A 15,146-nucleotide genomic window follows, 5' to 3' on the forward strand; every position below is an offset into this window, starting at 1 on the left:
TGTTAAGAGTCCCCCAAACACCAAACTAACAATCATAACGGGTATGCAGAGGACCTAGCACAGACTATGCAGGCTCAGTGACTGCCACTTCAGTCTCTGTGAGCCCCTCTGAGTCCCGCTTAGTTGTTTCTGTAGGCTGTGTTCCTTTGTAACCTTGACTCCTCTGACTCCTACAATTCTTCCTCCCCCCTCTTCTGTGAGGTTCCCTGAGCTCCAAGGGTGGGGAATCAATGGAGATCTCCAACTTGGGTTTTCTCTCCCCCTAATGCTTGGAGGTGGGTCTCTGCATCCACTCCCATCAGCTGCTGTGGAATCATCTCTGGAGCCAGTGGCTTCTACCTACTATCACTAAATGCAAGTGACAGCCAGGAAGTAGTTCCTTCTGTCCCTTCCTGTCTATAGAGGCAGGGACATCCCACAGGGAGCTCAAACCACTCCTGCTCACGTGCAGATGCTTCCAAATGTTCAGAAAACAGGCACTGGCCAAGGAGAGGAGAAAATAGGAAAGGGGAGAATGTTCCATGGAAGCTGTTCTTCTATTTCCCTTTTAATTTCAAGCTTACTTCTCATTTCCACAATGGTAAGGGTAAAGAGTCAGAGTCCAGTCACACAGGCAGAAGGGCAGACATCTGAGCACTACACTTGTCCTGAATGTGAGGTGGACCTCGCGTCCAAAAGACCAGGCAGCTGGGCAGGGGTTGCATGAGGACCACAGAAACAATGGCTTCCCTGGGACATGTACATGCTACAGAGTGAATCACTACTGAGGGTTCTGTATAGTCAGTAAGGTGGCTCAAGTGGTCACCTGACACCAGCTAGAGTTACCTGAAAGGAGGGAGCCTCAATTGAGAAAATGCCTCTAAAAGATCATAGGGTTGCAATAGAAACCCTAACTAAGCTGTAGGGTATTTTTTAAATTAGTGATTGATGTGGGGGGCCTGACCAGTGGGGGTGGTACTATCCCTTGGCTGGTGGTCCCAGGAGACCACAAGTGAATCTCAGATATCGGGCACTGAGTGGTTTACACTGTCAGAGTTTAATTTTGCTTTGCTCAGATTATGACCATGCCCTGGTTCTTCCCTCTTGAAAAGTATTTAATTTTGATCTTATGGGCTCCCACAGCTCAGAGAGAGTTTTAAAAGAGATTTTAGAATTTTACAACGACTTTGGATTTGAATAAAGACTAAACTTTTAGGTGGTAAGATATCTACTGTACAGGCCTGGCCCCAGAGTTCCATCCCTGGAGTCCTCATAGAACTGAATGAAAATTACGAAGCCGTCCATCCTCTGGCTTTTGTATAAGCTGAGGTCTGCGGCCTGTTTGGGATGACTGCACATATACACAATGAACGAATGTGTGAATGAATGAAACATTTTATAAAGAACAGGGCTATGACCAGAAACATGGCCACCCATAAGTAGTAGGCAACAAATGATGGATTGAGGGCTGCTGGGTAAACAGAGCTGGGACAGACAGGCATGGCATGGCCAAGACTCACAACTGAGACAGTGACACAAGCACTTGGCAGACACAAGCCAAGCACTGCGGTACAGGTGAGTCATCCCAGCTCTTCAAGAGGCTGCGTGGGTAGGATCAAGAGTTTAAAGTCAGCCTGGGTTACATGCTGAGCTTAAGGCCAACCATAAATAGAAAACAAAGGAAAAATAAACAAACAGAAAAACAAAAGAGATTGAGGGCTCCAGTCCTGATGAGAAAAATGGCTACCCAGGCATCCATTTAAAAATAAAAATAAAAAATCTGTGTTTTGAACACTCTAGTGTGAAGATTCTGCATAATTGTACTGGCTGGTTTTGTGTCAACTTGACACAAGTTGGAGTCTTCACAGAGGAAGGAGCCTCAGTTGAGGAAATGCCTCCATGAGATCCAGCTATAAGGCCTTTTCTCAACTAGTAATCAATGGGGGAGGGCCCAGCCCTCATCCCAGGGCTGGTGGTCCTGGGTTCTTTAAGAAAGCAGGGTAATAAGCAAGACACGTAAAAACAGCACTCCTCTACATGGCCTCTACATCAGCTCTTGCCTCCAGATTCCAGCCCTGGTTGAATTCCTGTCTTGATTTCCTCCAGTGATGAACTAAGATCTAGCAGTGTAAGCCAAATAAACCCTTTCCTCCCCAACCTGCTTTTTGATCATGGTATTTTGTTGCAGCAATAGAAACCCTAACTAAGACAACAATCACACTTTAACAACTGACTGAGGAACTAGAAAGGACATAAGCCCTTACCTCATGAGCCCCCCTACCCAGAAAACTAAGGTGACAAGGACCATACCACCAGAGCTAGCACATACCCGGTCAGCTTCTCACCTGCAGGCTCCTTGTCTTTGATAATGACCAGAGGCTGCTCAACCTTGGATGCTTTGGGTTTCCTCCCCCTTCGAGGCTTTTTCTTTGGCTCTTTGGTGACTGTGGCACTCTGCATACTCTTGCTCTCAACTGCTGTAGGAGGCTCCATCCTGGGTGCATCAGGCTCCTTCTCAGAAGCTGCCTCTTGCTGCTGGCCACCTGCAGGGAGGCTTTTGGATTGCTCCAGGTGGCCCAAGAGATGCTCTGCAAGAGGAGACAGCTGATGGTGACACAGTAGGAAGTCAACTCCTGCCAGTTCACCACTGGCCTCCCTTCTTTGGCTTTCTTTGTTATGCTTGCTGAGAGTGCCCTCTGCATAGGTAAATATTATCTTCACCATTTTTAAAGAGAAATGGCTCTACTACACACATACAGCTTCAAATTGAGTTTCTCTCATCTGACATGTTCAGGACCAGATGGCTCCAGATCATGGCTGACTCTGAGTTTAGAAATTTATAGTGCTTCACAATGGGAACTTTCAATGGAGGCTGATCAGCTTAAATTATTTTTATTTATGTATTAAAGACTGCCATGTAGGGCTGGAGAGATGGCTCAGTGGTTAAGAGCACCGACTCCTCTTCCTGAGGTCCTGAGTTCAAATCCCAGCAACCACATGGTGGCTCACAACCATCTGTAATGAGATCTGATGCCTTCTTCTGGTGTGTCTGAAGACAGCTACAGTGTACTCATATACAATAAATAAATCTTTAAAAAAAAAAAAAAAGACTGCCATGTAGCATAGACCGGTTTCAACTTCTGATCCTTCTGCCCTACCTTCAATGGCTACGATTACATAAATGCCATTGTGCCCTGTTTTATGCAGTTCTAAGGCTCAAACCCAGGGCTCCCTGCATCCTAAGCAAGCACTGTGCCACTTACGTCCCATCCCCCACCCTGAAGCTATACTTAGAAGTAAACGAGGTGCAGGCAGGGTATGATGTTATGTGAAGAAGTCTGTAAATCTGGAAGTGCACACACTTATCTGCAGAGGCCATGCTCACATGCTGGTGCAGCTCCAGTGAAACCATGGGCAGCTGACTTACTTCCTTGATTGTACTTTCGTTTGGTTTTGTTTTAATAGAGTGTGACACACTAAGACGAAGCGCCTATAGAGGGTATTACCTGAAGCACAGCAAACATTTCTTCCTCCCTCTTCCTTCCTTCTTCTTTCTCCCCCCTTCCTTTCCTTCTTTCCTCCCTTTCTTCTTTCTTTCTTCTTCCCTCCCTCCTCCTTTCTTTGACATGGTTTCTCTGTATACCCCTGGCTGACCTGGAACTTGTTCTGTAGACCAGGCTAGTGCCAAACTCAGCGATCAGCCTGCCTATCTCCCAAGTGCTGGGATTAAGGTGTGCTCCACCACCGCCTGGCTACACATCTCTTTACTAACCCTGCAAGAAAGCAAAATGTCTTTGCTTATTTACCCCTGACAGAAAGTGTTCCAGACCACCCAAGAAAAAGCAGTAGAGACAGCACTGGAAACAGGCAAGCTGTAGTGGGCAAACGTGCTGGGTCGCAGAGTACCGGACGACAGGAAGAAGGGAAGACATGACAGAAGCAGCACTCTGCCTGGAGCTGGCTCCTTCCTCTGCAAATGTGAGTTGACTCAGCACCAGCACCAAGCATGGCCATTATCCCTGAATGGTCCAGCATTAGAGACCCTGTGCTAGGTGGTAGCCCCGAGGAACAGAGCTGTGAGGGAAAGCTAACTTGATCTGACACCTAACCAGGTTAGAAAAACAGAACACACACCCCGAATAGTTTAAGGACAGCAAACAAGACTCTGCCAATCACACAGAGGGAACTTAAAACCAAAGTGAAGGACACAGCGAGAGTGAAATCAGAGGCCATAGGCGCTCACAGGTGATCAGGCTGTAGGACCGAGAGTCATCGCAAGACCTGGGGACTAAGGCATCAAGACCTGGGGACTAAGACCATCAGACTTGGTCTACTCTGGACCCAGGCCCAGAGCAATGGAGATTCAAGTTTACATGGACTCTGTAGGAGACAGAGATTCATTCTACACTATAGCTCTGGGTCTGTGTTGGAGGCATTGCTTTTCATCAAAGAACAGAGAACAGAGGAAAGCAAGACTTTTGACTCAGACACAGAGCCATCCACAGTAGACAGAAGCTGTGATTCTCTGGGTCCAAGGTCCAAAATAAGCAGAGAAAATAAATGGTACAACAAGAGCTAGGAATCAGTGCTGTGGGCTTTGTGTTTGCCTGGCTCCCATGAAGTACTGCCTGGTGCCCAGAACTGTATAAACAAGTGTGGTGTCATATGCCTAAAATCCCAGCAATCAGAAGGTTAAAGCAGAAGGACCGAGAGAGACCCTGTCTCAGAAATCAGTAAATAAATGTATGAGAGGTGGGCCTGCAGGGATGGCAAAGTGGTTAACACTGGCTGCTCTTCCAGAGGACCAGGGTTCAATTTCCAGTGCCCGCATGACAAGCTCACATCTGTCTGCACTTCCAGTTTCAGGAGATCTTACACATACATACATGCAGTCAAAAACGCCAATGCATATAAAATTTTTAAAAATCATTAAAACATGCATGAGAAGCACAGCAACTGTGGCGCTGCACTCACACAGGCCACTGAGTCTGTTACCATGCTTATCAAATTCCCTGTGCCTTTGTGACTTGTGTTTGACTTGTAACCGCTCTGGTGGACATGTACAAATCTACCATGAGAGGAGACGGTGCAATTTCCTCCCTACAGCCGTCAGTCTATGAATTTCTGGACCATGTTATGTCATGCATGAGAATTGAGAAGCAATGTCGAATAAAATGTGGAAGGGAGCTAGCATGGCTCTTAGGGAAAATTTCAGTGCTTATATTAAAAAAAGTAAAACTGACAGGGTGAAGCATTCTACTTAAAACAGAGAAAACAAAACCAAAAAAAAAAAAAAAGGAAAAAAAAAGATAAATCATCAGAAGTTAATTTTTTAAAAGTGAAAATACAGTAAGAAATAGGGTTTTAAAAAAAAAGTCCATCAAAAAAGGTGCAAATGACTGTGTGATTGGTTCATAACAAAAAAAGAAAAAGAAAAAGAAAAATCAGTCTCCTGCCTCACACTGCCCATTCAATCATCTGTATTTTCAAGTCACCCATCCACCCTACAGAGAACAGTTTCAGGGACCTGAGGCTATCAAAACTCAGACACCCTAGTCCCTTACATAAAATGGCCCAGCGTTTGCGAGAACCAACACACACACACACACACACACACACACACACACACACACACACACACACACACACACGTCATACACATTAACATTCAAAACGCAGTAATAATGCTATGCAAATGGCTACTGCGCTACCTTCAGGGACTAATGACGAGAGAGAACCCTGTATATACTCAGTAGAGCAGCTTTGGGGTGTGCGGCTGTTGAACGCTGACACTAGGACGCCACAGATAAAGAGGCCTGACCATTTTAGGCTGTGTCTACTGATGACTTAAAACATGGGGATTCTACCTTCCTACACATGCTGTTTCCTTAGACCTCGGGCTCCTCCCAGCCACACCAACCCACTCTGATCACACTTTCGGTGTAAGCCAACTGGTGTTTACAAGACCATGGCCATAAAGATCAATTCACAGCTGTGCCATAAAACAGTAGCACTCAGCATTCTTTTCCCTAGAGCTAATTCCAGCCTTATCCTTCATCGGTCAGTCAGTCATTGTCCTGTCCAGCTGCTAGTTTGTACACCCCCTGCCTCTCTCCTCTCTTACAGTCAAACACAATTACCTCCTGCATTTCTCACTTTTCTTTTCTCTCATTTATTTATTTATTCACTTTACATCTGGATCAGACTCGTCTTCTCCCAGTCCCTCCCCCACTCTCCCTTTCTCCTTTTTCTATAGCACCTGCTCTTCCCAGAGCCCTCTGCTCTATCTAAACTGGGCTGGCGACCTGCATAGCCTTTCCCCATTCCCTGGAAAGGACTCTCTTCCTTTCCGTATGTGTAGAGGACATGCCTATTGCTTTGGGCAAGGTAGCACTGTAAAACTCAACAAGGTGCAAGGATCTGAAAGCCACACATGTGCGTGCCGGGTGTCAGTGTGGATTAGTGTCTTCACCAAGTGGTCTGATGGTGGCAACCTGTGCACTCCAGGGTTCTCCTCGGTAGATTTTTTTTTTTTTTTTATTCCTTGGAAATTTCTGGGTTAGCCGAGTAGGTTGCTGAGTAGTTCACTAGGTTGCTGACAGTGAAGAATCTAATGGCTAAGTTGCCTTCCTGTCCTATCTCTCAGTCCTCCTGTTTCTAATGGCTTGCACGCACTCTTAACCTATGTAAATCCTATGACTAAGTCCCATGATAGCGCGGTGGGTCTTTGTCATTCATGCCCCTGCTGGCTGCTGGGCCCTTCCAGGTGATAAACCTGCACCTTTTCTTCAGGTTTTCCTTGCTGACTATTTGTTCATCCGGACTGTTTCTGAGATGGGTGTCATGTAACTCAGGGTGCTCTCCAACTTACTATGCAGTGGAGGGTAACTTTAAAGTCCTGATGAGCCTCCTGCCTCATCTGCTACCATGTCTGGTTTGGGGGTTTTTACCTCAGGCTTGTGATGCTAGGCACACATCAACTTCCTTCCATCAACTGAGCTACATCCCCAGTCCACCGACTGGTTCTTGTTGCCTGTCTCTTTTCCCCACAGAACACTCCTGGCCCCCTGCAGTCTCCGACCATCCTCCAGTCTCTGTATCTCGTTTGTGTTCTCCACATGCTCCTCCTTATGGGAAACTCTCCCGGTGTTGTGGACACTTTCCCATCAGTCTCGTCTACTACCACAGCTCATTCTCACTCATCTAGCAGCCTCTGATTTCTTCAACAGTGGCCTGCTCTTATCTGAAGGATGCAATGCTATCCATCTCTCACCTCAGTGAGAACTTCAGCTTGGGAGGTTTTTGGGGGGACAGTTTTCAGGTTCTTCAGACAAGCTGTTTGGTTTCTTGTTCATGCTCAGCTTTCTCCCAGCACCTAGAGTTCTATTCTGCCAAGATGATCAGAGGTAAGCAGTCCCGCTTGTGGGTTTTTCATCTCCCTTGTTGGTTTCTACAGAGAAATTCTCCTTGTCTGGGGCCTGAGCTGGCTCTACCACTCTAAGAGGAAGAAGTGAAGATGTCTGACTTTGTGACTCCCTGTCCTTAGTAGCTTAGGGCTCCCAGTCTCAAGTCTCTTCCAAGGGTGCTGATGCAAGCAGAGATGCAGCTGGGTGGGGCCATGGCAGGCTTGGGACAGACCAGGAGGCCAGGGTTCTAAGCTGACAGTGTGTGCTTCCCTGCCCTCTCCTCCCAGACTCCTGACACCCCCCGAGCTCACAGGAACAGACATGTCTCTTGGCTTTGGCTTCTCTGCTCGCTTGATGCTGCTGCAAGCGCATCCTGACACCTCTTCAATCTGGCTTCATGCTCTTCACGTCTCCTTTCTTTGTCCTTGCATTCACGTGGAGCAGAATCCCAGGAGGGCGCCAAGGCCAGTACATTCACTATTGCCTCATGTTTAATCAGACATCCCTAAGTGGCCTCCAGGGACTGGAGTAGGGTTCCCCAGGGGGACACAGGAAATGACACCATCAGGTGAATGGTCAAGAACAGCCTGTGCTTCCTGTGTTGTCCAGCAATCTCAGTTGGTCTCCTGGGGCTCTGCACAGTGGTCTGACTTTAAGAGACACACACTGACCTTCACCTTCTCAGTCATGTATGTTCATGAATAAATGTATGAAATATGTTGAAGTTCAAAAAACTCATCTGGTTTTGAAGTTAACCAACCACAGAGAAGGCAGACACCATAGGTTGGAGCCTAAACAACAAAGCAACACCTTTGCACTTGAGGTAAGTCTCAAGGTTCTGCGGAAGGCAGTTTCAGGCACAGGGGTCATGGCTTCGCATTCTCCTACTTGACAAAGCACGACCCAGTGAAGCTAGTTCTCCACAGATCTGTGTACTAAGCATGACCCAGTGAAGCTTGTTCTCCACAGATCTGTGTACTAAGCATGACCCCGTGAAGCTTGTTCTCCACAGATCTGTGTACTAAGCATGACCCAGTGAAGCTTGCTCTCCACAGATCTGTGTACTAAGCATGACCCAGTGAAGCTAGTTCTCCACAGATCTGTGTACTAAGCATGACCCAGTGAAGCTAGTTCTCCACAGATCTGTGTACTAAGCATGACCCAGTGAAGCTAGTTCTCCACAGATCTGTGTACTCTAGCCATGCCGCTTGGCTCTGGGGTGTCTTCAAAGCCGGTCTGAAGGTAACAAAAGGTCTCTCTGCCCTGCAGCCCAGTTTCTTCTTCTGATTACCTGGTTCCTCAAGGATCAGGTTACCTACCAGACACCCAGGCAACAGTTGCAGGAGAAAGAAGAGCCCCACTACCCCCTGGTAACAAAGGTTCAGCAGCAACGCCTGCCCTGAATGTGGCTAAAGCATGTGCAACCATACGGCCTGGGCGTGCCGGCTACTCACTCCAGCCTCAGTCTGCTTATCCAGAAAATGGTCATCATGCCTTATAGACTGTTGTGAGACTCACTGAGTCAGTGCAAGAACATGGTAAGAGGTCTCAGCTGAGCTGGCATCTAGGAACACTGGCCTAGTTCTACTACCAAAGTGAATGAAAACTAGTCACCAAGGAAAATCACCCAACAGATCAAATAGGCTTCTTGATCAGGGCTGAGCGACCATATCTTGTGTGATGTCCCTGTACCCCGTGATTTCTACAGATGGGCCTTGCCCTCCTCTAGGGAATATGTTCTTTCACAGGGTCAGCACTCTTAAGAAACCTAGAAACAACAGCAGATGGAGCTGGAGGGATGCCTCAGTGGCTAAGAGTTCTTACTGAGCTTCCAAAAACCAAGGTTTATGGGTCTACATGATAGCTTACAACCCTCTGTAACTCCAGTTCCAGGGGATCTAATGCCCTCTTCTGGTCTCTGTGGGCACTGTACACATATGGTGCATAGACATGCATGCATGCCAAACACTCACATACATAAAACATTAAGTAAAAGGAGGAGGGGGAGGAGGAAGAGGAGGAGGAAGGGGAAGAAGATGAGGAGGGGAAGAGAATGGGGAGGAGGAGGAAGGAGTGGAGGAGGAGAGGGAGGGGGAAGGAGGGGGGGGAAGAGGAGGAGGAAGAGGAGGAAGAAACTGGCAGCTGTTCATTATTCCCATCTGTAAAACACAGGTGATTTCCCCAGTCAAAAGAACAAAAATGTCAAGAACAAGATTAGGAGGATGGTTCAGGAACACAAGAATAGACAGCCACAATCATTAGATGAACTAGCCCTGCCTAGTGTGACCAAGCTTTCTCCCAAGAATGTTCACATTAGCATTTCTGTTGCTAAAATCTGTCTAGAAAGAACCTTCTCATAGATCCCAGAGTATTCCAATCACTGACCTGGTCAGCAGGATGGTAGGGAGGGGCACACCATGGACCTGCATTGACTCAGTGAGTCTCACAACAGCCTATACAGCCAGGTGGCCATTTTCTGGATAAACAGACTGAGGCTGGAGTGAGTAGCCGACACTCCCAGGCAACAGTGTTGCACGGAAGAGGTCTGAGGGGCAGGTCACTGTGGGCCATGGGGCAGACAAAGACTAGGACATCCTGATCACCATGGGCATGTGCTGATATGAATGAAAAAGCTCAGCACAACAGTCTGCACTTCTTGGAAAAACACCATTTGCCACTTTTATCTTACCGTTCAGGAGCTGAAGCTCCAGGAAGGTGTTGGAACACACCTTACACACCCACTGGGCACGCTCAGGCTCCACAGTGACACTGGGCTCAGGGGTGCCTGCAGCTGCAAGACACATTCAGAAAGGTTAGCCACGAGTGCAGAGAATGGCCTGGCCCCTAGGTGATCTGAGAGGGATGGAGATGCCCACAGGCTCCTGAGCACTGCATTGTAGGAACTACCCTCAGTTTCACACACAGTGACCAAGCTCATCCCCATTTCACAGAGGAGGAAGCTGAGCAGATATGGTATCCCTGCTACTACCACAGGGTGAGCCCTGTCACCAGACACAGAACTGTGGCCCCTCCTGTGGGACCAGAGCCCTTCATATTCCATAAGAGAAAGGCCTCCAGGACCTATGCTTGAGCTGGGCCTGGTTGTGCAGGTTTGTAATACCAACTGCTTAGTAGGCTGGACAAGAAGAATGGGAATCTAAGGCCCACTATGGTCACAGAACAAGTGTGAGGACAGCCTGGAACTCAGTGAAGCCCTGTCTCAAAAAAGTTTTTTAAGAAGTGGGGTATGCCCTACCCCCTAGGATATCTCAACGCCCATGTACAACTTGAAGAAGTTATAGAGGAGTTGTCGCCCCAGTTCCCTGGACTTTTGGTGGGCCAAAAGCGGTTATTCTAAAGTTGTTTTTATGAGGAATTTGAAATTGGTTGTAATTTAACAGGGAGGAATTAGCTAGAGTGAGTTGTACAGTCATAATCTCATTTGGTAACTAAGCTAACATCATATCTTTGTTTTGGTATAGAATTTATTTGTCAAAAAAAGTTTAAAAGTACAAGATTTAGAGCCAGTCCTTCTATTGATATCATTACAAACTTCTGAGTTGATTACACCTTGGAGTTAAGGCCAAATAACAAATTCATGGCTCTGACTTTGTGAGAGTACTTTCAAGATAATATTTAGGATATGGATACAACAGTAGAGTTTGTCTAAGATAGATGGTTTTCAAAAACATCAGAAATCCACAAAATTTGAGACTTAAAGTTATTTATCTTTTGTTGAGACATATCTGTTCCTAAGTTCCCCTTTGGTGGATTTAATGAAGAATTTGAACATCTCTACCTCCAGATGAGGCAATACTTTGTGGCTAGGCAGCCACTGGACAAAACTGCCTGCTTCATCTGCAGACTAATACTGTACAGAAAAGGATAAATTATGCAGAATGGTTGACTGATAAACTCTGCCAAGACAGGATGATCAGCCCTTCAAATCTGCATTTCAACGGTCTGTCAGTTGATTTTGGGCCAGAAGGCTGAAGACTTGTGCTCACATGTTGCTAACAGAGGACTGTGCTAGTGGAGATTTGTCTCTACAACCTCTCAGTTCTGGAAGCCGTATTAGGCTTCCTATGTGTATAGATATTTGGTCTTTCAAAGATTTCTGATGTGGTTGAAGACTGGTGGTAGTCTTGTAGACAACCCAAGCTGTTTAGCACTGAGAAGGATAATAAATTTGAAAGGGTGATTTTTCAGATGGCATACTATCTCAAACCAGGATATAAGTCAGGTATAAAATTATAGTCTTTCAGGATAGATGACAAGGTACTTTAGTTAATGGACAAAATTGATGGACTGGGTTTTGAGTGTATCATATGTTTTATAAATTGTAGAATGGTAGTAATTGTACTCAATTTCTATACAAGTGAAAAGGCTAATTTTTAACTGGACAAAAAGGGGGAAATGTTGTGGTTTGCCCTGGAGTTATCTGTATTTTGATGCTAATTCCATTGTCCCAAGGACAGCTGCCTGTCACTACTCAGGACTCAGGTGACTTCACCAGAACCTTCTCCCCATTGAATTTGTAAAATACAGGTGAGGGGCAGATACAGGGTAGAAGGAGGCCTGTCAGTGGAGGAGAAGGAAGGGTGGGCGGGAGAGAAGTTTGAAGGAAGAGGAGGAGAGTGGTACGGGAGGAGAAGAGAGGAGGGAGAGGGAGAGAAGCCATGGCAGGTGACGTTAAGATTCCGCTCTGTGTATTTACAGGTTGTTATTAATGTTCTTGAGGGATGGATGGTACTGGGCTTTGTATGTTTAGGTGGGCAATTATATCTTATCAATTGGGGGAAAAAAAAGAAGTGGGGTATGAAGTAGAATGTTCTACCTTTATTCTACCTGCAGCAACACACACATACACGCACACACAAAGATTCTTCATATTTAAATTTTCAGTGGCTCATATAACAGGGTATGGTGAGACCAAAAACAGCCATCTCACAGTACTCCTGAGCCTAGAATGGCTGGGATCCTGGGCCAACATATCCCACAGAGATTTTTGTGATAAGTATTTTGCCTTGTAACTGTTGTCTGGCCACGAGGCCTTGTGCCTGTGCAGGAGTGAGCTTTAACTGTTCGATTTTTTAAAATCCCCAGTTGGGGTGGTGTTGGCACCTAGGCAGTACCTCTAGCCCTCCAATGATTTCACATACAAACCTGAGGAAGAGGGACAAGGACAGGGCTCAAGGTCCACAAACTGACCCTGGCTATGCACATGGGGACTGCCGGTTCCTTTCCTCAAAGTTTTAACTGACTAGAAACATAGGACAGCCCAGAGCCTTCTGTGTTAGGAACCTACACCAGTGAGATCTTTGCAGAATGTGGAGAACTGCCTAAGGCCTTTGCATCACATGATGCTTGGCATAGAAAGAAACCATTTTCAAGAGAGGTTGCTGAATCGGGGGTCAGAAGCAGAGCCACTGTCCCACTTTACTGATGAAATTCTTCATGACAACAATGAGCAGGCCCCGCCCTGGGAGACGCCTAGGACCAAGGTACAACAGGGTAAGTTCTGCCATCTCAGGGTTGAGGTTTGGTCTGTTGCTATGTTCTATAATGCTAAATTCTGTACCAGAAGGTGTAGGCCTATGAGTGAATTCTCACATTTACCAGCTGTTGTTGTACAAATCTTGTTCCTTAACTTACAACTATTGGTTAAAAAAAAAAAAGACAGTCACTAATTACTGGAGGGATTAAAGGTGGATCTTTGAGTTACCTGGTTGAGCAGGGCAAAAGGAGGAGGAGGAGGCAGAGAATGAGGAGGAGAGAAGGTGCCACAAGAGGAGAGGTAACATGAGCACCGGGTCAGGAGAAACAGCAAGTATTTGGGGTACACCGCTGGGGAGGTAGCCAGACCAGCAGTTAGTAAAATAGCTTAGGGCTGTCCCCCAGTTTGGGACAGTGAAAGGTACCCTGGTTCCCAGTTGAGAAGGTCTGAAACTCTGATGACCCTGAAAGGGACCGTAGGCATTTTCCCTAACTCCCAGGAAACCAGGCCTGTCACTAGCCATAGCCCTCCATGGATTTGTGGCCATCAGTCATGTAAGGGCAATGCCTAAAGCCCCTCCACAAGTAGAGGACGTGACCACAGGTCATGTAGGATCAAGACAGATCTCCCTTATAATGAGGTACCTAAAGGCCTTGAAGCTTAACCAATGAACTTTCCTTCCCAGACACTCCTCTCTACAAAAGGTATTTAATCTCAGGACCACCCTGGGAAGTAGGGTATGGTTTTACTCATCCACTTTCTGTCATAAACACCTTAAAACCATGACTATCTCTTTTCACTGGGATCTGCTGTGGGGAGCCACAGAGGCTTTTGCCTACAGAGCTGTGGTCTGGTCTCCTGTAGAAGGCCTCCCTGCGCTCCCAGCCTCCACCACCAGGCCTGCAGCCCTCCACCATCAAGCTAAGGACTATCCCCATGGGACCAGCCGGAGCTCCCCTCTTTCCCCCTTAGCCCCGGGCTAGATCCAGTCCACAGGCCCCCACTCCATTCTCAGCTCTTCTGCAGCATTCTAGTGGCACCTGGATGCCCAAGAACCTGAGAACCCAATGGCCCAGGCCTCCTTGTAGGCCTGGGGACCCCCAAGCCAGTTCCAGCTGTGTCTTGCTCCCAGACTGCACTTCCCCACCCTCCAGAGTGGTGTTTCCGGGCTGCCCTACAGCCTGACACCAGCCTGGTGGTGGTGTGGGGTAAAGTGGTCACCTTTCTGCATCCTGCTTCCCAGAGTGGACGAGTCCTGAGGTGGAACAGACGCAGGATCCCCCAACCATAAACCCTATAACTGGTGCCAATTATAAACCTACACTCCAGTAATTGTCAAAGCCAAATAAAATAACCATAGTCTGAGTCTCATTTATTTGTAAGCTAGTCGGAAATAAACATAAACTGATTCTACTACACTACTGTGACCTACTTCTCCAGAAAGATCCTGAACCTGATGACTCACTCAGATTATTCTTCCACACAAAAGTACATTCCTATGTGCCTATGCGTCAAGGCATACAAAAACACACGTCTGCATATGTTTACAGTGCACAATCATATATCTGTACATACATAAAAGTTATGCACATATGTGTACATCTGAGCACACACAGGCACATACCTTTAAGTATAATACACCAACATAGGTATACACCTGTGCATCTGTATATACATGTACATGCGTCCATGATGGTACATACACTAACTTATGGATCCATACACGCTACTGTATATACACGTGTGCATTTGTACACACATGCATACTCCTGCATGCCTGTACATACATACATTAACATATGTACACTCTATAACACAGGTACAAATCTATACATCTATATGCATACAAAATATTCACACTGTATTTGCAGTGACACATGCACACATCTATACATCTGCACACATATCTGTACATACACGAAGGTACCTACACATGTTAATATCATGTTTTCTGCAGGTTAAAACAACCACATGCACACACCAAAATATTCGTCCAGACATACCACACTTTTGCATGGGCACGCACACACATACATGCTTATGAACCAGAGTTGAAGAGGGCCGCAGTAGCAGCACTGGCACATTAACAGCACAGCAGCCAGATCTGCTGCCCCAGTCCAGGTCTCCTCACCTTCTGCACTGTGATGTAGCCTATTCCCTCACCTGACCCCTCTTTGAGGGGTCCAACGACCCTTTCACAGGGTCACCTAAGACCATGAGAAAACAGATACTTATATTATGATTGATATTACAAACAGTAGCAA

General features: G+C 46.6%; 1 protein-coding gene across 22 annotated transcripts in view; it reads right to left on the bottom strand.

Moving 5' to 3' along the window:
• The window catches only part of Prdm15 (PR/SET domain 15), a 57,632-nt gene that overhangs the window by 27,310 nt on the left and 15,176 nt on the right, over nt 1–15,146 (bottom strand). For 11 of the 22 annotated variants that reach the window (XR_015632785.1, XM_087576357.1, XM_087576353.1 and 8 more), the window contains 2 exons: nt 10,075–10,176; nt 2,325–2,567 (listed from right to left, as the gene is read on the bottom strand). Coding sequence is in view for 18 of the 22 variants with exons in the window: in XM_087576357.1 (XP_087432483.1) it covers nt 2,325–2,567; nt 10,075–10,176 (345 nt within the window). In the remaining 4 variants the exon portion in view is untranslated. Of the gene's footprint in view, nt 1–2,324; nt 2,568–10,074; nt 10,177–15,146 lie in introns of those variants that run through there. The other 11 variants (XR_015632786.1, XM_087576359.1, XM_087576358.1 and 8 more) reach the window with 2 other exon arrangements.

Source organism: Rattus norvegicus, chromosome 11 (genome assembly GCF_021556685.1).
Source record: "Rattus norvegicus strain SHRSP/BbbUtx chromosome 11, alternate assembly SHRSP_T2T, whole genome shotgun sequence".
In the NCBI taxonomy this organism is placed as follows: domain Eukaryota; kingdom Metazoa; phylum Chordata; class Mammalia; order Rodentia; family Muridae; genus Rattus; species Rattus norvegicus.